Source organism: Salmo salar, unplaced genomic scaffold (genome assembly GCF_965601325.2).
Source record: "Salmo salar unplaced genomic scaffold, fSalSal1 ptg000645l, whole genome shotgun sequence".
Classification (NCBI taxonomy): Eukaryota; Metazoa; Chordata; class Actinopteri; order Salmoniformes; family Salmonidae; genus Salmo; species Salmo salar.
Genome location: NW_027675450.1, coordinates 145001 through 170000, shown reverse-complemented (window position 1 = coordinate 170000; position 25000 = coordinate 145001). Strand labels below are relative to the sequence as shown.

The following is a 25000-nucleotide window of genomic DNA, read 5'->3' as shown; positions in this document are numbered from 1 at the left end:
TCTCCCTCCCTCCCCTCCCACTCTCTCCCTCCCTCCCCCTCCCTCTCGCCCTCTCTCTCCCTCCCTCCCTCCCCCTCCCTCTCTCCTTCTCTCCCTCCCTCCCCTCCCACTCTCTCCCTCCCTCCCTCCCTCCCTCCCTCCCTCCCCTCCCTCCCTCCGTCCCTCCCTCCCTCCCTTCCTCCTCTCCCTCTCTCTCCCTCCCTCCCCTCACCCTCTATCCCTCCCTCCTCTCCCACTCTCTCCCTCCCTCCCCTCTCTCCCTCCCCCTCCCTCTCTCCCTCTCTCCCTCTCTCCCTCTCTCCCTCCTCCCTCTCCCCCTCTCTCCCTCCCTCCCCCTCTCTCTCCCTCCCTCTCTCCCTCTCGCCCTCCCTCCCCCCCTCTCCGTCCCTCCCTCCCTCCCCCTCTCTCTCCTTCCCTCCCCCTCTCTCTCTCTCCCTCCCTCTCTCCCTCTCTCCCTCCCTCCCCCTCTCCCCCCTCTCTGCCCTCCCTCCCCTCTCTCTCTCCCTCCCCCTCCCCCTCTCTCTCTCTCCCTCCCTCCTCCCTCCCTCCCTCCCTCCCTCCCTCCCTCCCTCCCTCCCTCCCCCCCCTCCCTCCCCCCTCCCTCCCCTCCCTCCCTCCCTCCCTTCCTCCTCTCCCACTCTCTCCCTCCCTCCCCTCTCTCCCTCCCCCTCCCTCTCTCCCACTCTCTCCCTCCCTCCCCTCTCTCCCTCCCCCTCCCTCTCTCCCTCTCTCCCTCTCTCCCTCCTCCCTCTCCCCCTCTCTCCCTCCCTCCCCCTCTCTCTCTCTCCCTCCCTCTCTCCCTCTCTCCCTCCCTCCCCCTCTCCCCCCTCTCTGCCCTCTCTCTCTCCCTCTCTCCCTCCCTCTCCCCTCTCCCCTCTCCGTCCCTCCCTCCCTCCCCCTCTCTCCCTCCCTCTCTCCCTCTCTCCCTCCCTCCCCCTCTCCCCCCTCTCTGCCCTCCCTCCCCCTCTCTCTCTCTCCCTCCCTCCCTCCCTCCCTCCCTCCCTCCCTCCCTCCCTCCCTCCCTCCCTCCCTCCCCTCCCTCCCTTCCTCCTCTCCCACTCTCTCCCTCCCTCCCCTCTCTCCCTCCCCCTCCCTCTCTCCCACTCTCTCCCTCCCTCCCCTCTCTCCCTCCCCCTCCCTCTCTCCCTCTCTCCCTCTCTCCCTCCTCCCTCTCCCCCTCTCTCCCTCCCTCCCCCTCTCTCTCTCTCCCTCCCTCTCTCCCTCTCTCCCTCCCTCCCCCTCTCCCCCCTCTCTGCCCTCTCTCTCTCCCTCTCTCCCTCCCTCTCCCCTCTCCCCTCTCCGTCCCTCCCTCCCTCCCCCTCTCTCCCTCCCTCTCTCCCTCTCTCCCTCCCTCCCCCTCTCCCCCCTCTCTGCCCTCCCTCCCCCTCTCTCTCCCTCTCTCCCTCCCTCCCCCTCTCCCCTCCCTCCCTCCCTCTCTCCCTCCCTCCCCCTCTCCCCTCTCTCTCTGCCCTCCCCCTCCCCCTCTCTCCCTCCCTCCCTCCCTCCCTCCCTCCCTCTTTCCCCCTCCCCCCTCTCCTCCCTCCCTCCCCCTCCCCTCCCTCTCTCTGCAGTTTGTTCCCAGTTCTCCAGGGGTGTGTATGCCATCTTTGGTTTCTATGACAAGAAGAGTGTGAACACCATCACGTCTTTCTGTGAGACCCTCCACGTGTCCTTCATCACGCCGTCCTTCCCTGCTGACGGACTGAATCAGTTTGTCCTTCAGATGAGACCCGACATCAAGGGACCTCTGGTCAGCTTAGTGGAGTATTACAAGTGGGACAAGTTCGCCTACCTCTATGACAGTGACAGAGGTGAGTCTACTACCTACTACCTATACATCTATTCATACAGGGCATTCAGAAAGTATTCAGACCCCTTGACTTTTTACACATTTTTGTTATGTTACAGCCTTATTATAAAATGGTATTAAATTGTTTTTATTCCCCCCATCAAACTACACACAATAACCCCCTAATGAAAAAGCAAAAACAGGTTTTTAGAAATGTTTTCAAATGTATTACAAATACAAACTGAAATATCAAATTTACATAACTATTCAGACCCTTTGCTCAGTACTTTGTTGAAGCACCTTTGGCAGCGATTACAGCCTCGAGTCTTCTTGGGTATGATGCTATATAAGCTTGGCACACCTGTATTTGGTGGAGTATCTCCCATTCTTCTCTGCAGATCCTCTCAAGCTCTGTCAGGTTGGATGGGGAGCGTCGCTGCACAGCTGTTTTCAGGTCTCTCCAGAGATGTTCAATCGGGTTCAAGTCCGGGCTCTGGCTGGGCCACTCAAGGACATTCAGAGACTTGTCCCGAAGCCGCTCCTGCGTTGTCTTGGCTGTGTGCTTAGGGTTGTTGTCCTGTTGGGAAGTTGAACCTTCACCCCAGTCTGAGGTCCTGAGCACTCTGGAGCAGGTTTTCATCAAGGATCTCTCTGTACTTTGCTCCGTTCATCTTTCCCTCGATCTTGACTAGTTTCCCTGCCGCTGAAAAACATCCCCACAGCATGATGCTGCCACCACCATGCTTCACCGTAGGGATGGTGCCAGGTTTCCTCCAGACGTGACGCTTGGCATTCAGGTCAAAGAGTTCAATCTTGGTTTCATCAGACCAGAGAATCTTGTTTCTCATGGTCAGTCCTTTAGGTGCCTTTTGGCAAACTTCAAGTGGGCTGTTGTGCCTTTTACGGAAGAATGGCTTCCGTCTGGCCACTCTACCATAAAGGCCTGATTGGTGGAGTGCTCCAGAGATGGTTGTCCTTCTAGAAGGTTCTCCCATCTCCACACAGGAACTCTGGAGCTCTGTCAGAGTGACCATCGGGTTCTTAGTCACCTCCCTGACCAAGGCCCTTCTCCCCCGATTGCTCCGTTCATCTTTCCCTCGATCTTGACTAGTTTCCCTGCTGCTGAAAAACATCCCCACAGCATTGTGTGCCCTTTTCTAAGGAAGCCTCTAGATTTTGCTCGCCTGAAGTAGAGTATATTATGATAAATTGCAGGTCACACTACTTGCCTAGAGAGTTCTCAGCTATACTTTTCGTGGCTGTTTATTTACCACCATAGACAGATGCTGGCACTAAGACCGCACTCAGCCAGCTGTATAAGGAAATAAGCAAAGAGGAAACCACTCACCCAGAGGCGGCGCTCCTAGTGGCCGGAGACTTTAATGCAGGGAAACTTAAATCAGTTCTACCAAATCTTTATCAACATGTCAAATGTGCAACCAGAGGGAAAAAAACCTCTAGATCACCTGTACTCCACACACAGAGACGCGTACAAAGCTCTCCCTCACCCTCCATTTGGTAAATCCAACCACAACTCTATCCTCCTGATTCCTGCTTACAAGCAAAAATTAAAGCAGGAAGCACCAGTGACTCGCTCAATAAAAAAGTGGTCAGATGAAGCAGATGCTAAACTACAGGATTGTTTTGCTAGCACAGACTGGAACATGTTCCGGGATTCTTCAGTCACTGGCTTTATCAATAAGTGCATCGAGGATGTCGTCCCCACAGTGACTGTACGTACATACCCCAACCAGAAGCCATGGATTACAGGCAACATTCGCACTGAGCTAAAGGGTAGAGCTGCCGCTTTCAAGGTGCGGGACTCTAACCCGGAAGCTTAGAAGAAATCCTGCTATGCCCTGCGACGAACCATCAAACAGGCAAAGCATCAATACAGGGCTAAGATTGAATCATACTACACCGGCTCCGACGCTCGTCAGATGTGGCAGGGCTTGGAAACCATTACAGACTACAAAGGGAAGCACAGCCGCGAGCTGCCCAGTGACACGAGCCTACCAGACGAGCTAAATCACTTCTATGCTCGCTTTGAGGCAAGCAACACTGAGGCATGCATGAGAGCATCAGCTGTTCCGGACGACTGTGTGATCACGCCCTCCGTAGCCGACATGAGTAAGACCTTTAAACAGGTCAACATACACAAGGCCGCAGGGCCAGACGGATTACCAGGACGTGTACTCCGGGCATGTGCTGACCCAACTGGCAGGTGTCTTCACTGACATTTTCAACATGTCCCTGATTGAGTCTGTAATACCAACATGCTTCAAGCAGACCACCATTGTCCCTGTGCCCAAGAACACAAAGGTAACCTGCCTAAATGACTACAGACTCGTAGCACTCACGTCCGTAGCCATGAAGTCCTTTGAAAGGCTGGTCATGGCTCACATCAACACCATTATCCCAGAAACCCTAGACCCACTCCAATTTGCATACCGCCCAAACAGATCCACAGATGATGCAATATCTATTGCACTCCACACTGCCCTTTCCCACCTGGACAAAAGGAACACCCATGTGAGAATGCTGTTCATTGACTACAGCTCAGCGTTCAACACCATAGTGCCCTCAAAGCTCATCACTAAGCTAAGGACCCTGGGACTAAACACCTCCCTCTGCAACTGGATCCTGGACTTCCTGACGGGCCGCCCCCAGGTGGTGAGGGTAGGTAGCAACACATCTGCCACGCTGATCCTCAACACTGGAGCTCCCCAGGGGTGCGTGCTCAGTCCCCTCCTGTACTCCCTGTTCACCCACGACTGCATGGCCAGGCACGACTCCAACACCATCATTAAGTTTGCTGACGACACAACAGTGGTAGGCCTGATCACCGACAACGACGAGACAGCCTATAGGGAGGAGGTCAGAGACCTGGCCGGGTGGTGCCAGAATAACAACCTATCCCTCAATGTAACCAAGACTAAGGAGATGATTGTGGACTACAGGAAAAGGAGGACAGAGCACGCCCCCATTCTCATCGACAGGGCTGTAGTGGAGCAGGTTGAGAGCTTCAAGTTCCTTGAAGTCCACATCACCAACAAATTAGAATGGTCCAAACACACCAAGACAGTCGTGAAGAGGGCACGACAAAACCTATTCCCCCTCAGGAAACTAAAAAGATTTGGCATGGGTCCTCAGATCCTCAAAAGGCTCTACAGCTGCACCATCGAGATCATCCTGACTGGTTGCATCACTGCCTGGCATTGCAACTGCTCGGCCTCCGACCACAAGGCACTTCAGAGGGTAGTGCGTACGGCCCAGTACATCACTGGGGCAAAGCCGCCTGCCATCCTGGACCTCTACACCAGGCGGTGTTAGTGGAAGGCCCTAAAAATTGTCAAAGACCCCAGCCACCCCAGTCATAGACTGTTCTCTCTACTACCGCATGGCAAGCGGTACCGGAGTGCTAAGTGTTGGACAAAAAGGCTTCTCAACAGTTTTTCCCCCCCAAGCCATAAGACTCCTGAACAGGTAACCAATGGTTACCTGGACTATTTGCATTGTGTGCCCTCCCCCTGCTACTCTCTGTTTATCATATATGCATCACTTTAACCATATCTACATACTACCTCAATCAGCCTGACTAACCGCTGTCTGTATATCGCCTTGCTACTGTTATTTTCAAATGTCTTTTTACTGTTGTTTTATTTCTTTACTTACCTACACACACACACACACACACACACACACATACACACACACACACACACACACACACACACACACACACACACACACACACACACACACACACACACACACACACATACACACACACACACACACACACACACACACACACACACACACACACACACACACCACACACATACACACACACACACACACACACACACACACACCCACACACACACACACACACACACACACACACACACACACACACACACACACACACACACACACACACACACACATACACACACACACACACACACACACACACACACACACACCACACACACACACACACACACACATACACACACACACACACACACACACACACACCACACACACACACACACACACACACACACACACATACACACACACACACACCACACACACACACACACACACACCACACACACACACACACACACACACACACACACACACACACACACACACACACACACACACACACACACACACACATACACACACACACACACACACACACACACACACACACACACACACACACACACACACACACACACACACACACACACACACACACACACACACACACACACACACACACACACACATACACACATACAGTTGAAGTGGGAAGTTTACATCCACTAAGGTTGGAGTCATTAAAACTCGTTTTTCAACCACTCCACACATTTCTTGTTAACAAACTATAGTTTGGGCAAGTTGGTTAGGACATCTACTTTGTGCATGACACAAGTATTTTTTCCAACAATTGTTTACAGACAGATTATTTTCACTTATAATTCACTGTATCACAATTCCAGTGGGTCAGAAGTTTACATACACTAAGTTGACTGTGACTTTAAACAGCTTGGAAAATTCCAGAAAATGATGTCATGGCTTTAGAAGCTTCTGATAGGCTAATTGACATCATTTGAGTCAATTGGAGGTGTACCTGTCAGTGTATTTCAAGGCCTACCTTCAAACTCAGTGCCTCTTTGCTTGACATCATGGGAAAATCTAAAGAAATCAGCCAAGACCACAGAAAATAAATTGTAGACCTCCACAAGTCTGGTTCATCCTTGGGAGCAATTTCCAAACGCCTGAAGGTACCACGTTCATCTGTACAAACAATAGTATGCAAGTATAAACACCATGGGACCACGCAGCCGTCATACCGCTCAGGAAGGAGACGCGTTCTGTCTCCTAGAGATGAACGTACTTTGGTGCAAAAAGTGAAAATCAATCCCAGAACAACAGCAAAGGACCTTGTGAAGATGCTGGAGGAAACAGGTACAAAAGTATCTATATCCACAGTAAAACGAGTCCTATATCGACATAACCTGAAAGGCCGCTCAGCAAGGAAGAAGCCACTGCTCCAAAACCGCCATAAAAAAGCCAGACTACGGTTTGCAACTGCACATGGGGACAAAGATCGTACTTTATGGAGAAATATCCTCTGGTCTGATGAAACAAAAATAGAACTGTTTGGCCATAATGACCATTGTTATGTTTGGAGGAAAAAGGGGGAGGCTTGCAAGCCGAAGATGCTTTGCTGCAGGAGGGACTGGTGCACTTCACAAAATAGATGGCATCATGAGGAAAGGAAATGATGTGGATATATTGAAGCAACATCCGAAGACATCAGTCAGGAAGTTAAAGCTTAGTTGCAAATGGGTCTTCCAAATGAACAATGACCCCAAGCATACTTCCAAAGTTGTGGCAAAATGGCTTAAGGACAACAAAGTCAAGGTATTGGAGTGGCCATCACAAAGCCCTGACCTCAATCCCATAGAAAATGTGTGGGCAGAACTGAAAGCGTGTGCAGGCAAGAAGGCCTACAAACCTGACTCAGTTATACCAACTCTGTCAGGAGGAATGCGCCAAAATTCACCCAACTTATCGTGGGAAGCTTGTGGAAGGCTACCCGAAACATTTGACCCAAGTTAAACAATTTAAAGGCAATGCTACCAAATACTAATTGAGTGTATGTAAACTTCTGTCCCACTGGGAATGTGATGAAAGAAATAAAAGCTAAAAGAAATCACTATACTATTATTCTGACATTTCACATTCTTAAAATAAATTGTTGATCCTAACTGACCTATGACAGGGACTTTTTATTAGGATTAAATGTCAGGAATTGTGAAAAAGTGAGTTTAAATGTATTTGTGTCACGTCCTGACCAGTAAAGGGGTCATTTGTAATTGTAGTATGGTCAGGGCGTGGCAGGGGCTGTTTGTTTTGTGTGTTTTGGTTCTAGGGGATTTTGGTTCTAGTTTTCCATTTCTATGTTTCTGTCGGGGTCTGCACCTTTGGGGGGGGGGTACTGTCACGTCCTGACCAGTAAAGGGGACATTTGTAATTGTAGTATGGTCAGGGCGTGGCAGGGGCTGTTTGTTTTGTGTGTTTTGGTTCTAGTTTTCTATTTCTATGTTTCTTTTTCTATGTGTGGCCAGGTATGGTTTCCAATCAGAGGCAGGTGTCTTTCGTTGTCTCTGATTGGAAGCCATACTTAGGCAGCCTGTTTATCCTGTGTTTTTGTGGGTGGTTATTTTCTGTATCGCCTGGGAGCCTTATGGAACAGTTTTTCATCATTTGTTTATTTTGTTTAAGTGTTTTCTTTAAATAAATTAAGAAGATGAGCACTTAACCCGCTGCGCCTTGGTCCAATCCTTACGACGCCCATGACAGAACTACCCACCAAACAAGGACCAAGCAGCGGGGATTGGAGCACCGAGGAGAAGGATGGACGTGGGAGGCAGAACGACGTTTCTGGGAGAGGAAATTAAGGGAGCTACATGAGGCCGAGAGGCACCCCCCAAAAAAATTGGGAGGGGGGGCACACGGGGAGTTGGGCAGAGTCAGGATGGAGTCCTGAGCCAACTCCCCGTGCTTACCGTGGGGAGCGGGTGACGAGGAGAGCACCGAGCTACGCAGAAATGCGCACGGTGTCGCCCATACGCACGCACAGTCCGGTGCGGCCAGTAAGGGCTCCGCAGCGTTGCCGGGCGAGAGTTGGCCGGCAGCCAGGGAGAAGTGCGCCGGCGCAGCGCATCTGGCCACCAGTGCGTCTCCTCAGTCCAGCTTACCCTGCGCCTGCTCTACGCACGGCAGCCATCACTCTCCAGCACAGCCCAGTTCGCCCTGTGCCAGCGCTCCGCCCGTGCCGGGCTACAGTGACCATCCAGCCAGGACGGAGTGTGCCAGCCCTGAGCTCCAGACCTCCGGTGCACCTCCATGGCACAGTGTGCCTCGTGCCTGCTCAGCGCACCCAGTCTCCTGTAAGTCTTCCCAGTCCGGGGAGACCGGTCCCAGCTCCACTCAGCAGGCCTCCAGCGATGCTCCTCCCGTTTGGGGTTGGTTTTGTGTTTTTTTTTGTTTGTTTTGGAGGTGCAGTCGGGGTCTGCACCTTTGGGGGGGGGGTACTGTCACGTCCTGACCAGTAAAGGGGTCATTTGTAATTGTAGTATGGTCAGGGCGTGGCAGGGGGTGTTTGTTTTGTGTGTTTTTGGGTTCTAGGGGATTTTGGTTCTAGTTTTCCATTTATATGTTTCTTTTTCTATGTTGTGGCCATGTATGGCTTCCAATCAGAGGCAGGTGTCTTTCGTTGTCTCTGATTGGGAGCCATACGTAGGCAGCCTGTTTTATCCTGTCTTTGTGGGTGGTTGTTTTCTGTATCGCCTGGGAGCCTTACGGATCTGTTTCGTCGTTTTGTTTTGAGTTGTTCTTTCAAATAAAGAAGAAAGATGAGCACAAAACCCGCTGCATTTTGGTCGCCGTTCATCGACGCCTGTGACAATTTGGCTAAGGTGTATGTCAACTTCCGACTTCTACTGTACAGACATACATACATACAGTATATCTACATATGTACAGTATACACTATAGTACAGATCTGACATTAAGGGACATCTGGTCAGTATTGGTTTTCCTACCTTTAGGACAGTCTACTGTATATCATATACACAGAGTATACTAAACATTAGGAATACCTGCTGTTTCCATGACATAGACTGACCAGGTGAATCCAGGTGAAAGCTATGATCCCTTATTGATCTGTGTAGATCAGAGCTGCCCAACCCTGTTCCTGGAGAGATACCCCTCCTGTAGGTTTTCACTCCAACCCTGTTCCTGGAGAGATACCCCTCCTGTAGGTTAACTCCAACCCTGTTCCTGGAGAGATACCCCTCCTGTAGGTTTACACTCCAACCCTGTTCCTGGAGAGATACCCTCCTGTAGGTTTACACACCAACCCTGTTCCTGGAGAGATACCCCTCCTGTAGGTTTACACTCCAACCCTGTTCCTGGAGAGATACCCCTCCTGTAGGTTTACACTCCAACCCTGTTCCTGGAGAGATACCCCTCCTGTAGGTTTACACTCCAACCCTGTTCCTGGAGAGATACCCTCCTGAAGAGTCAGTTACCTTTCTATCCTACCGTGACCCTAACCCCAGTTACCTTTCTATCCTACCGTGACCCCAGTTACCTTTCTATCCTACCGTGACCCTAACCCCAGTTACCTTTCTATCCTACCGTGACCCTAACCCCAGTTACCTTTCTATCCTACCGTGACCCTAACCCCAGTTACCTTTCTATCCTACCGTGACCCTAACCCCAGTTACCTTTCTATCCTACCGTGTCCCTAACCCCAGTTACCTTTCTATCCTACCGTGACCCTAACCCCAGTTACCTTTCTATCCTACCGTGACCCTAACCTCAGTTACCTTTCTATCCTACCGTGACCCCAGTTACCTTTCTATCCTACCGTGACCCTAACCCCAGTTACCTTTCTATCCTACCGTGACCCTAACCCCAGTTACCTTTCTATCCTACCGTGACCCTAACCCCAGTTACCTTTCTATCCTACCGTGACCCTAACCCCAGTTACCTTTCTATCCTACCGTGACCCTAACCCCAGTTACCTTTCTATCCTACCGTGACCCTAACCCCAGTCACCTTTCTATCCTACCGTGACCCCAACCCCAGTTACCTTTCTAACCTACCGTGACCCCAGTTACCTTTCTATCCTACCGTGACCCTAACCCCAGTTACCTTTCTATCCTACCGTGACCCTAACCCCAGTTACCTTTCTATCCTACCGTGACCCTAACCCCTTTCACCTTTCTATCCTACCGTGACCCCAGTCACCTTTCTATCCTACCGTGACCCTAACCCCAGTTACCTTTCTATCCTACCGTGACCCTAACCCCAGTTACCTTTCTATCCTACCGTGACCCCAACCCCTTTCTATCCTACCGTGACCCCAACCCCAGCCACCTTTCTATCCTACCGTGACCCCAACCCCAGTTACCTTTCTATCCTACCGTGACCCTAACCCCAGTTACCTTTCTATCCTACCGTGACCCCAGTTACCTTTCTATCCTACCGTGACCCCAACCCCTTTCACCTTTCTATCCTACCGTGACCCTAACCCCAGTTACCTTTCTATCCTACCGTGACCCTAACCCCAGTTACCTTTCTATCCTACCGTGACCCTAACCCCAGTTACCTTTCTATCCTACCGTGACCCCAGTTACCTTTCTATCCTACCGTGACCCTAACCCCAGTTACCTTTCTATCCTACCGTGACCCTAACCCCTTTCACCTTTCTATCCTACCGTGACCCCAACCCCAGTTACCTTTCTATCCTACCGTGACCCTAACCCCAGTTACCTTTCTATCCTACCGTGACCCTAACCCCAGTCACCTTTCTATCCTACCGTGACCCTAACCCCAGTTACCTTTCTATCCTACCGTGACCCTAACCCCTTTCACCTTTCTATCCTACCGTGACCCCAACCCCAGTTACCTTTCTATCCTACCGTGACCCTAACCCCAGTTACCTTTCTATCCTACCGTGACCCCAACCCCAGTTACCTTTCTATCCTACCGTGACCCTAACCCCTTTCACCTTTCTATCCTACCGTGACCCTAACCCCAGTTACCTTTCTATCCTACCGTGACCCCAGTTACCTTTCTATCCTACCGTGACCCTAACCCCAGTTACCTTTCTATCCTACCGTGACCCTAACCCCAGTTACCTTTCTATCCTACCGTGACCCTAACCCCAGTCACCTTTCTATCCTACCGTGACTCTAACCCCAGTTACCTTTCTATCCTACCGTGACCCTAACCCCAGTTACCTTTCTATCCTACCGTGACCCCAACCCCAGTCACCTTTCTATCCTACCGTGACCCCAACCCCAGTTACCTTTCTATCCTACCGTGACCCCAGTTACCTTTCTATCCTACCGTGACCCTAACCCCAGTCACCTTTCTATCCTACCGTGACCCTAACCCCAGTTACCTTTCTATCCTACCGTGACCCCAGTTACCTTTCTATCCTACCGTGACCCCAGTTACCTTTCTATCCTACCGTGACCCTAACCCCAGTCACCTTTCTATCCTACCGTGACCCTAACCCCAGTCACCTTTCTATCCTACCGTGACCCTAACCCCAGTCACCTTTCTATCCTACCGTGACCCCAGTCACCTTTCTATCCTACCGTGACCCTAACCCCAGTTACCTTTCTATCCTACCGTGACCCTAACCCCAGTTACCTTTCTATCCTACCGTGACCCTAACCCCAGTCACCTTTCTATCCTACCGTGACCCTAACCCCAGTTACCTTTCTATCCTACCGTGACCCTAACCCCAGTTACCTTTCTATCCTACCGTGACCCTAACCCCAGTTACCTTTCTATCCTACCGTGACCCTAACCCCAGTTACCTTTCTATCCTACCGTGACCCTAACCCCAGTTACCTTTCTATCCTACCGTGACCCTAACCCCAGTTACCTTTCTATCCTACCGTGACCCTAACCCCAGTTACCTTTCTATCCTACCGTGACCCTAACCCCAGTTACCTTTCTATCCTACCGTGACCCTAACCCCAGTTACCTTTCTATCCTACCGTGACCCTAACCCCAGTTACCTTTCTATCCTACCGTGACCCCAGTTACCTTTCTAACCTACCGTGACCCCAGTTACCTTTCTATCCTACCGTGACCCTAACCCCAGTTACCTTTCTATCCTACCGTGACCCTAACCCCAGTTACCTTTCTATCCTACCGTGACCCTAACCCCAGTTACCTTTCTATCCTACCGTGACCCCAGTTACCTTTCTATCCTACCGTGACCCTAACCCCAGTTACCTTTCTAACCTACCGTGACCCCAGTTACCTTTCTATCCTACCGTGACCCTAACCCCAGTTACCTTTCTATCCTACCGTGACCCTAACCCCAGTTACCTTTCTATCCTACCGTGACCCCAGTTACCTTTCTATCCTACCGTGACCCTAACCCCAGTTACCTTTCTATCCTACCGTGACCCCAGTCACCTTTCTATCCTACCGTGACCCTAACCCCAGTTACCTTTCTATCCTACCGTGACCCCAGTCACCTTTCTATCCTACCGTGACCCTAACCCCAGTTACCTTTCTATCCTACCCTAACTCCAGTCACCTTTCTATCCTACCGTGACCCCAGTTACCTTTCTATCCTACCGTGACCCTAACCCCAGTTACCTTTCTATCCTACCGTGACCCTAACCCCAGTTACCTTTCTATCCTACCGTGACCCCAGTCACCTTTCTATCCTACCGTGACCCTAACCTCAGTTACCTTTCTATCCTACCGTGACCCTAACCCCAGTTACCTTTCTATCCTACCGTGACCCTAACCCCAGTTACCTTTCTATCCTACCGTGACCCCAACCCCAGTTACCTTTCTATCCTACCGTGACCCTAACCCCAGTCACCTTTCTATCCTACCGTGACCCCAGTTACCTTTCTATCCTACCGTGACCCTAACCCCAGTCACCTTTCTATCCTACCGTGTGTCTATATATGTGTAGGTCTGTCCACCCTGCAAGTGATCCTGGATACAGCAGCAGAGAGGAAGTGGATTGTAACAGCCATCAACGTGGGCAACCTGAAGGATGAGAGGAAGGACGAGGCGTATCGCTCCATGTTCCAAGACCTGGAGATACGAAAGGAGAGGAGAGTCATTCTGGACTGTGAACAAGACAAGGTTAAAGACATCATGGACCAGGTTGGTCTGTCTGTCTGTCTGTCTGTCTGTCTGTCTGTCTGTCTGTCTGTCTGTCTGTCTGTCTGTCTGTCTGTCTGTCTGTCTGTCTGTCTGTCTGTCTGGGTTGTGAACAAGACAAGGTTAAAAGTCTAAGCCATAAACTAAGATATGGAATTGTTTTAAGATGGTCATACCATGGATCATTTAAATCAAATCAAACTTTATTTGTCACATGCGCCGAATACAACAAGTGTAGACCTTACCGTGAAATTCTGAATACAACAAGTGTAGACCTTACCGTGAAATGCTTACTTACAAGCCCTTAACCAACAGTGCAGTTCAAGAAGAGTTAAGAAAATATTTACCAAAGAAATAAAAGTAAAAAATATATTTTGTAAAGTAACACAATTTTTATTTATTTATTTATTTCACCTTTATTTAACCAGGTAGGCAAGTTGAGAACAAGTTCTCATTTACAATTGCGACCTGGCCAAGATAAAGCAAAGCACTTCGACAACATACAAAAACACAGAGTTACACATGGAGTAAAACAACATACAATCAATGATGCAGTAGAATAAAAAAATAAATTAATAAATAAGACTATATACAATGTGAGCAAATGATGTGAGATAAGGGAGGTAAAGGCAAAAAAATGCCATGGTGGCAAAGTAAATAAAGTATAGCAAGAAAAACACTGGAATGGTAGATTTGTAGTTTGAAGAAAGTTCAAAGATAAAATATAAATAATATGGTGCAAAGGAGCAAAATAAATAAAATAAATAAATACAGTAGGGGAAGAGGTAGTAGTTTGGGCTAAATTATAGATGGGCTATGTACAGGTGCAGTGATCTGTGAGCTGCTCTGACAGCTGGTGCTTAAAGCTAGTGAGGGAGATAAGTGTTTCCAGTTTCAGAGATTTTTGTAGTTCGTTCCAGTCATTGGCAGCAGAGAACTGGAAGGAGAGACGACCAAAGGAGGAGTTGGCTTTAGGGGTGACCAGAGAGATATACCTGCTGGAGCGCGTGCTACAGGTGGGTGCTGCTATGGTGACCAGTGAGCGGAGATAAGGGGGGACTTTACCTAGCAGAGTCTTGTAGATGACCTGGAGCCAATGTGTTTGGCGACGATTATGAAGCGAAGGCCAGCCAACGAGAGCGTACAGGTCGCAGTGGTGGGTAGTATATGGGGCTTTGGTGACAAAACGGATGGCACTGTGATAGACTGCATCCAGCTTGTTGAGTAGGGTATTGGAAGCTATTTTGTAAATGACATCGCCGAAGTCGAGGATTGGTAGGATGGTCAGTTTTACGAGGGTATGTTTGGCAGCATGAGTGAAGGATGCTTTGTTGCGAAATAGGAAGCCAATTCGAGATTTCACTTTGGATTGGAGATGATTGATGTGAGTCTGGAAGGAGAGTTTACAGTCTAACCGGACACCTAGGTATTTGTAGTTGTCCACAAATTCTAAGTTAGAACCGTCCAGAGAAGTGATGCTGGACAGGCGGGCAGGTGCAGGCAGCGATCGGTTGAAGAGCATGCATTTAGTTTTACTTGTGTTTAGGAGCAGTTGGAGACCACGGAAGGAGAGTTGAATGGCATTGAAGCTCGTCTGGAGGGTTGTTAACACAGTGTCCAAAGAAGGGCCAGAAGTGTACAGAATGGTGTCGTCTGCGTAGAGGTGGATCAGAGATTCACCAGCAGCAAGAGCGACATCATTTATGTATACAGAGAAAAGAGTTGGCCCAAGAATTGAACCCTGTGGTACCCCCATAGAGACTGCCAGAGGTCCAGACAGTAGGCCCTCCGATTTGACACACTGAACTCTGTCAGAGAAGTAGTTGGTGAACCAGGCGACGCAATCGTTTGAGAAACCAAGGCTACTGAGTCTGCCGATGAGGATGTGGTGATTAACAGAGTCAAAAGCTTTGGCCAGGTCAATGAATACGGCAGCACAGTAATGTTTCTTATCGATGGCGGTTACGATGTCGTTTAGGACCTTGAGCGTGGCTGAGGTGCACCCATGACCAGCTCTGAAACCAGATTGCATAGCGGAGAGGGTGCGGTGGGATTCGAAATGGTCGGTAATCTGTTTGTTGACTTGGCTTTCGAAGACCTTAGAAAGGCAGGGTAGGATGGATATAGGTCTGTAGCAATTTGGGTCAAGAGTGTCACCTCCTTTGAAGAGGGGGATGACAGCAGCTGCTTTCCAATCTATGGGAATCTCAGACGACACGAAAGAGAGGTTGAACAGGCTAGTAATAGGGGTTGCAATAATTTCGGCAGATAATTTTAGAAAGAAAGGGTCCAGATTGTCAAGCCCAGCTGATTTGTAGGGGTCCAGATTTTGCAGCTCTTTCAGAACATCAGCTGAATGGATTTGGGAGAAGGAGAAATGGGGGAGGCTTGGGCGAGTAGCTGTGGGGGGTGCAGTGCTGTTGAATGCAGTAGGGGTAGTTAGGTGGAAAGCATGGCCAGCCGTAGAAAAATGCTTATTGAAATTCTCAATTATAGTGGGCTTATCGGTGGTGACAGAGTTTCCTATCCTCAGTGCAGTGGGCAGTTGGGAGGAGGTGTTCTTATTCTCCATGGACTTTACAGTGTCCCAGAACTTTTTAGAGTTGGAGTTGCACGAAGCGAATTTCTGTTTGAAAAAGCTAGCCTTGGCGTTTCTAACTGCCTGTGTGTATTGGTTTCTAACTTCCCTAAAAAGTTGCATATCGCGGGGGCAGTTCGATGCTAATGCAGAACGCCACAGGATATTTTTCTGTTGGTTAAGGGCAGTCAGGTCTGGGGAGAACCAAGGGCTATATCTGTTCCTGGTTCTAAATTTCTTGAAAGGGGCATGCTTATTTAAGATGGAGAGGAAGGCATTTTTTTAAAATAACCAGGCATCCTCTACTGACGGGATGAGGTCAATATCCTTCCAGGATACCAGGGCCAGGTCGATTAGAAAGGCTTGCTCGTTGAAATGTTTCAGGGAGCGTTTGACAGTGATGAGTGGAGGTCGTTTGACCGCTGACCCATTACGGGTGCAGGCAATGAGGCAGTGATCGCTGAGATCTTGGTTGAAAACAGCAGAGGTGTATTTAGAGGGCACGTTGGTTAGGATGATATCTATGAGGGTGCCAGTGTTTGCGGCTTTGGGATTGTACCTGGTGGGTTCATTAATAATTTGTGTGAGATTGAGGGCATCAAGCTTGGATTGTAGGATGGCTAGGGTGTTAAGCATGTCCCAGTTTAGGTCACCTAGTAGCACGAGCTCTGAAGATAGATGGGGGGCAATCAGTTCACATATGGTGTCCAGAGCACAACTAGGGGCCGAGGGGGGTCTATAGCAGGCGGCAACGGTGAGAGACTTGTTTTTGGAGAGGTGGATTTTTAAAAGTAGAAGTTCAAATTGTTTGGGTACAGACCTGGATAGCAGGACAGAACTCTGCAGGCTATCTCTGCAGTAGATTGCAACACCGCTCCCTTTGGTCGTTCTATCTTGTCTGAAAACGTTGTAGTTAGGGATGAAGATTTCAGAGTTTTTGGTGGACTTCCTAAGCCAAGATTCAGACACAGCTAGGACATCCGGGTTGGCGGAGTGTGCTAAAGCAGTGAATAAAACAAACTTAGGGAGGAGGCTTCTAATGTTAACATGCATGAAACCAAGGTTATTACGGTTACAGAAGTCATCAAAAGAGAGCGCCTGGGGAGTAGGAGTGGAGCCAGGCACTGCAGGGCCTGGATTCACCTCTACATCCCCAGAGGAGCAGAGAAGAATAAGTATGAGGGTACGGCTAAAAGCTATAAGAATTGGTCGTCTGTGACGTCCAGAATAGAGAGAAAAAGGAGCAGGTTTCTGGGGGCGATAAAATAGCTTCAAGGTATAATGTACAGACAAAGGTATGGTGGGATGTGAGTACAGAGGAGGTAAACCTAGGCATTTAGTGATAGTGAGAGAGATATTGTCTCTAGAAACATCATTGAAACCAGAAGATGTCATAGCATGTGTGGGTGGAGGAACTGAGAGGTTGGATAAGGTATAATGAGCAGGGCTAGAGGCTCTACAGTGAAATAAGCCAATAAACACTAACCAGAACAGCAATGGAGAAGGCATATTGACATTAAGGAGAGGCATGCTTAGCCGAGTGATCAAAGGGTCCAGTGAGATTCAGACAGCTAGCCGGGCCATAGGTAGCAAGCTGGTGGAAGATGGGAGGGAGGTCTGTTTTTAGCCAGCTCGTGCGTTTCCGTCTGTGGGTTAGTGGGGTTCCGTGTGGAAGGGGGGACCTGTCCAAGTTGGCAAAATAGTTAGTTATAGTGGCCCAAGAAAAGTGTCCGATAGACCTATTCAGATCGCAGCCGAAAAGACAGCTAACGATTAGCGGGCCGCAGATGGGCGATCAGGTTACGTCGCGACGGAGGGGCCAGTTGGATAACTCCCTCGGGCAGATAACGTCGGTGGTCCAGTCGTGAAGACCCGATGGGGCTCCGGATCGGCAGTAAAACGGGTCAGGATAGGTGAGTTGTAGCCCAGGAGACACTTCAGCTGGCTAGCTCAGGAATAGCCCAGGAGTGGCTGACGGAACTCTTCAGCTGGCTAGCTGGCTAGCTCCGTAATAATGTGTGTTAATTCCGTGACCGACGTTGCCAATAGTCACTCAGGTAGCAGCTCGTTAGCTGCAAGATCCAGGTGTAAATGTCCAGAGCCTGCGGTAGAAATCGGGGAAAGGAGAGAGAATAGGTCCGGTATGCTCTGGTCTGAGTCGCGCTGTACAAAAACTGGCGATAGCTTTTCGAGCTAATGGATAGCTGATGACAGCTAACCGTGGCTAGCTGAACTTCAACGTTAGCCAGTGAAAATGGCTAACCTCTTGCTAGCTTCTGTTGTGGAATTCAGATGAGGTAAATAATACTTTCTTTTTTTAAATTGGTGAGGCGGGTTGCAGGAGAGTGCTTTGAGGTTGAGTTTTTAGAATTAAAAAAGAATATATATATATAAAAAGATAAGTGAAGAAAAAAAATATGTAAATATATAATATATATATACACGGGACACGACAAGAGGAGGGTAGAGGACGTCTGAACTGCTACGTATGTAAACTTCTGTCCCACTGGAAATGTGATGAAAGAAGAAAAAAAAAAAAAAAATAAATAAATGAAAAAAATAAAATAACAATACATATATATATAAAAACGACAAAAAAAATACAAAATAAAATTATAATAATAATAAAATAAAATTATAAAATAAACACAATAAAAACAATAAAATAACAATTACGAGGCTATATACAGGGGGTACCGGTACAGAGTCAATGTGGAGGCTATATACAGGGGGGGTACCGGTACAGAGTCACTGTGGAGACTATATACAGGGGGTACCGGTACAGAGTCAATGTGGAGGCTATATACAGGGGGTACCGGTACAGAGTCAATGTGGAGGCTATATACAGGGGGTACCGGTACAGAGTCAATGTGGAGGCTATATACAGGGGGTACCGGTACAGAGTCAATGTGGAGGCTATATACAGGGGGTACCGGTACCGAGTCAATGTGGAGGCTATATACAGGGTATTACGGTACAGAGTCAATGTGGAGGCTATATACAGGGGGTACCGGTACACAGTCAATGTGGAGGCTATATACAGAGTATTACGGTACAGAGTCAATGTGGAGGCTATATACAGGGGGTACCGGTACAGAGTCAATGTGGAGGCTATATACAGGGGGTACCGGTACCGAGTCAATGTGGAGGCTATATACAGGAGGTACCGGTGCCGAGTCAATGTGGAGGCTATATACAGGGGGTACCGGTACAGAGTCAATGTGGAGGCTATATACAGGGGGTACCGGTACAGAGTCAATGTGGAGGCTATATACAGGGGGTACCGGTACAGAGTCAATGTGGAGGCTATATACAGGGGGTACCGGTACAGAGTCAGTGTGGAGGCTATATACAGGGGGTACCGGTACAGAGTCAGTGTGGAGGCTATATACAGGGGGTACTGGTACAGAGTCAATGTGGAGGCTATATACAGGGGGTACCGGTACAGAGTCAATGTGGAGGCTATGTACAGGGGGTACCGGTACAGTATCAATGTGGAGGCTATATACAGGGTGTACCGGTACAGAGTCAATATGGAGACTATATACAGGGGGTACCGGTACAAATTCAATGTTGAGGCTATATACAGGGGGTACCGGTACAGAGTCAATGTGGAGGCTATATACAGGGGGTACCGGTACAGAGTCAATGTGGAGGCTATATACAGGGGGTACCGGTACAGAGTCAATGTGGAGGCTATATACAGGGGGTACCGGTACAGAGTCAATGTGGAGGCTATATACAGGGGGTACCGGTACAGAGTCAATGTGGAGGCTATGTACAGGGGGTACCGGTACAGTATCAATGTGGAGGCTATATACAGAGTATTACGGTACAGAGTCAATGTGGAGGCTATATACAGGGTATTACGGTACAGAGTCAATGTGGAGGCTATATACAGGGGGGTACCGGTACAGTGTCAGTGTGCGGTGGGTACAGGTTAGTCGAGGTAATATGTACATGTAGGTAGGGGTGAAGTGACTATAGATAATAAACAGCGAGTAGCAGCAGTGTAGAAAACAAATGGAGGGCGGGGTCAATGTAATAGCCTGGTGGCCATTTGATTAATTGTTCAGCAGTCTCATGGTTTGGGGGGTGGAAGCTTTTGCCAAATCTTTTCAGTCTCCTGAGGGAGGAAAGGTGTTGTCGTGCCCTCTGTTAACGACTGTTTTGGTGTGTTTGGACCATGATAGTTCGTTGGTGATGTGGACACCAAGGAACTTGAAACTCTAGACCTGCTCCATTACAGCCCCGTCGATGTTAATGGGGGCCTGTTCGGCCCGCCTTTTCCTGTAGTCCACGATCAGCTCCTTTGTCTTGCCCACATGGTGGGAGAGGTTCCTGGCACCACACTGTTAGTTTTCTGACCTCCTGTATGTAGTCTGTCTCATCGTTGTCGGTGATCAAGCCTACCGCTGTTGTGTAGTCAGCAAACTTAATGATGGTGTTGGAGTTGTGTTTGTCCAGGCAGTCGTGGGTGAACAGTGAGTACAGGTGGGGACTAAGTACACACCCCTAAGGGGCACCAGTGTTGCGGATCAGCGTGGCAGATGTGTTGCTACCTACCCTCACCACCTGGGGGCGGCCCGTCAGGAAATCCAGGATCCAGTTGCAGAGGGAGGTGTTTAGTCCCAGGGTCCTTAGCTTATTGATGAGCTTCGTGGGCACTATGGTGCTGAACGCTGAGCTGTCATCAATGAACAACATTCTCACATAGGTGTTCCTTTTGTCCAGTTGGGAAAGGGCAGTGTGGAGTGCAATAGAGATTGCATCATCTGTGGATCTGTTGGGGCGGTATGTGAATTGGAGTGGGTCTAGGGTATCCTGGAGGATGCTGTTGATGTGAGCCATGACCAGCCTTTCAAACCACTTCATGGCTACAGACGTGAGTGCTACGGTTCGGTAGTCATTTAGGCAGGTTACCTTCGCTTCCTTGGGAACAGGGGACTATGGTGGTCTGCTTGAAACATGTAGGTATTACAGACTCGGTCAGGGAGAGATTGAGAATGTCAGTGAAGACACCTGCCAGTTGGTCCGTACATGCTTTGAGTACACGTCCTGGTAATCCATCCGGCCCTGTGGCTTTGTGAATGTTGACCTGTTTAAAGGTCTTGCTCACATCGGGTACCAAGAGCGTGATCACATAGTCATCCAGAACAGCTGGTGCTCTCATGCATGCTTCAGTGTTGCTTGCCTCGAAGCGAGCTTTAAAGGCATTTAGCTCATCGGGTAGTCTCGTGTCACTGGGCAGCTCGCGTCTGGGTTTCCCTTTGTGGTCTGTAATGGTTTGCAAGCCCTGCCACATCCGACGAGTGTCAGAGCCGGTGTAGTAGGATTCAATCTTAATCCTGTATTGACACTTTGCTTGTTTGATGGTTCTATTGAGTTCTATTGGGATCCATTGGGTTCTATTGGGATCCATTGAGTTCTATTGGAATTATTGAGTTCTATTGGGATCCATTGGGTTCTATAGGGGATCCATTGAGTTCTTTTGGGATCCATTGAGTTCTATTGGGATCCATTGAGTTCTATTGGAATCCATTGAGTTCTATTGGGATCCATTGAGTTCTATTGGGATCCATTGGGTTCTATAGGGGATCCATTGAGTTATTTTGGGATCCATTGAGTTCTATTGGGATCTGTTGGGTTCTACTGGGATCCATTGGGTTATATTGGGATCCATTGGGTTGTATTGGGATACATTGGGTTATATTGGGATCCATTGAGTTCTATTGGGATCCATTGGGTTCTATTGGGATCCATTGGGTTCTATTGGGATCCATTGGGTTCTATTGGGATCCATTCAATTATATTGGGATCAATTTAGTTCTATTGGGATCAATTGAGTTCTATTGGGATCAATTTAGTTCTATTGGGATCCATTGAGTTCTATTGTATATTGTCTGTTGACTGTATTAGGTATAAGGTAAGGTCATTTGTGACATTGTTTTACGATCGAGTATATTGATTGATACCACAACATTCCTGAATAATCATAGCTAGAAAGGCATTCCAGATAACAGGACATTTGGAAAAGATATTGGGTCACCTTGCAATCATGACGCAGTAAACCCCTACACATGCAGACCATACTGGTTACAAAGTTACAGAAAGATAAACCAACACATGCAGAGCATACTGGCTACAAAGTTACAGAAAGATAAACCTACACATGCAGAGCATACTGGCTACAAAGTTACAGAAAGATAAACCTACACATGCAGAGCATACTGGCTACAAAGTTACAGAAAGATAAACCTACACATGCAGACCATACAGGCTACAAAGTTACAGAAAGATAAACCTACAACCACACAAACTGAAATTGGATACATTGTGGACACAGGTCCAACGAGGAAAGTTTTTGCTAGTTAACTAGCTAGCATATATTCTTTTGGGAAGAGACATGGAGCATCTGAAGACCTAAAGTGGTGAGGGATGAGCATGAATTTCTCCAGTCCCTTTGTTGCAGTCAAATCCTCCCACGTTTCTAGTTTCACCAGCTGTTTTCAGCAACTGGTCTTTTAGGTTTCCTAGCAACAAACTATTGCGCTACCTTCTAGCCTCGTGTTTTTTATATGCAATACTATCTCCTCGTAATGAACAGTGTCGAGTGGCCTGACGAGAAGGCAACCTTTTCTAGCTATGCCAGGCAAAATCGGGCATCGCCGGCTCATAGTTATGTATGTATCCAAATGAATGTCAATAGAAAACAGCTTAAACAAACGCAAATGCAGCTACTTTGCCGTTATTCTGGCTGTAAAGGTCGTGACTGTGTTAGGAATTATCTTGTAAAAAGTAGGAATTACCTTGTAAAAAGTAGGAATTACCTTGTAAAAAGTAGGAATTATCTTGTAAAAAGTAGAAATTACCTTGTAAAAAGTAGGAATTACCTTGTAAAAAGTAGGAATTATCTTGTAAAAAGTAGGAATTACCTTGTAAAAAGTAGGAATTACCTTGTAAAAAGTAGGAATTATCTTGTAAAAAGTAGGAATTACCTTGTAAAAAGTAGGAATTACCTTGTAAAAAGTAGGAATTATCTTGTAAAAAGTAGGAATTACCTTGTAAAAAGTAGGAATTACCTTGTAAAAAGTAGGAATTATCTTGTAAAAAGTAGGAATTACCTTGTAAAAAGTAGGAATTACCTTGTAAAAATGTAAATATTAGTGAAAAATGTTTATTTCTACCGGTAAATGTGTGCTTTAATCCATTTCATAGGTAATGTACAAAACGGCTGTGTTTATCCCTTCCAAATATGATATTGTTTTACATAATACTGTTTTATATAATATTGTTTTATATAATATTGTTTTACATAATACTGTTTTATATAATTTTGTTTTATATGATATTGTTTTATATAATATTGTTTTACATAATACTGTTTTATATAATATTGTTTTATATAATATTGTTTTACATAATACTGTTTTATATAATATTGTTTTACATAATACTGTTTTATATAATTTTGTTTTATATAATACTGTTTTATATAATATTGTTTTACATAATACTGTTTTATATAATATTGTTTTATATGATATTGTTTTATATAATACTGTTTTATATAATATTGTTTTATATAATATTGTTTTACATAATATTGTTTTATATAATATTGTTTTATATAATATTGTTTTATATAATACTGTTTTATATAATATTGTTTTACATAATACTGTTTTATATAATATTGTTTTATATGATATTGTGTTATATAATTTTGTTTTATATAATATTGTTTTATATAATATTGTTTTACATAATACTGTTTTATATAATATTGTTTTATATAATATTGTTTTACATAATACTGTTTTATATAATATTGTTTTATATGATATTGTTTTATATAATATTGTTTTATATAATACTGTTTTATATAATATTGTTTTACATAATACTGTTTTATATAATATTGTTTTATATGATATTGTTTTATATAATATTGTTTTATATAATATTGTTTTACATAATACTGTTTTATATAATATTGTTTTATATGATATTGTTTTATATAATATTGTTTTATATAATATTGTTTTATATAATACTGTTTTATATAATATTGTTTTATATGATATTGTGTTATATAATTTTGTTTTATATAATACTGTTTTATATAATATTGTTTTATATAATACTGTTTTATATAATATTGTTTTATATGATATTGTTTTATATAATATTGTTTTATATAATATTGTTTTATATAATACTGTTTTATATTATACTGTTTTATATAATATTGTTTTATATAATATTGTTTTATATTATACTGTTTTATACTGTTTTATATTATATTGTTTATTGTGTTCCTGCAGGTCATCACCATTGGCCGACATGTTAAAGGATACCATTACATCATCGCTAACCTGGTACGATTCCTGGTACTGACATCACACATAGCCTGGTACTAACCTGGTACCTCTCATATTACTGACTGGTACTGACATCACACATAGCCTGGTACTAACCTGGTACCTCTCATATTACTGACTGGTACTGACATCACACATAGCCTGGTACTAACCTGGTACCTCTCATATTACTGACTGGTACTGACATCACACATAGCCTGGTACTAACCTGGTACCTCTCATATTACTGACTGGTACTGACATCACACATAGCCTGGTACTAACCTGGTACCTCTCATATTACTGACTGGTACTGACATCACACATAGCCTGGTACTAACCTGGTACCTCTCATATTACTGACTGGTACTGACATCACACATAGCCTGGTACCTCTCATATTACTGACTGGTACTGACATCACACATAGCCTGGTACTAACCTGGTACCTCTCATATTACTGCATAACTGGTACTGACATCACACATAGCCTGGTACTAACCTGGTACCTCTCAT

At 46.7% G+C, this 25000-nt stretch overlaps 1 protein-coding gene across 2 annotated transcripts in view; it reads left to right on the top strand.

Annotated features, from left to right (window-relative positions):
• LOC106596081 (glutamate receptor 2) overlaps positions 1-25000 on the top strand; it is a 116377-nt gene that overhangs the window by 29757 nt on the left and 61620 nt on the right. For both annotated transcript variants that reach the window (XM_082972305.1, XM_082972304.1), the window contains exons 3-5: positions 1572-1811; positions 13350-13546; positions 24449-24502. In XM_082972305.1, coding sequence (XP_082828431.1) covers positions 1572-1811; positions 13350-13546; positions 24449-24502 — 491 coding nt within the window. The remainder of the gene's footprint in view (positions 1-1571; positions 1812-13349; positions 13547-24448; positions 24503-25000) is intronic.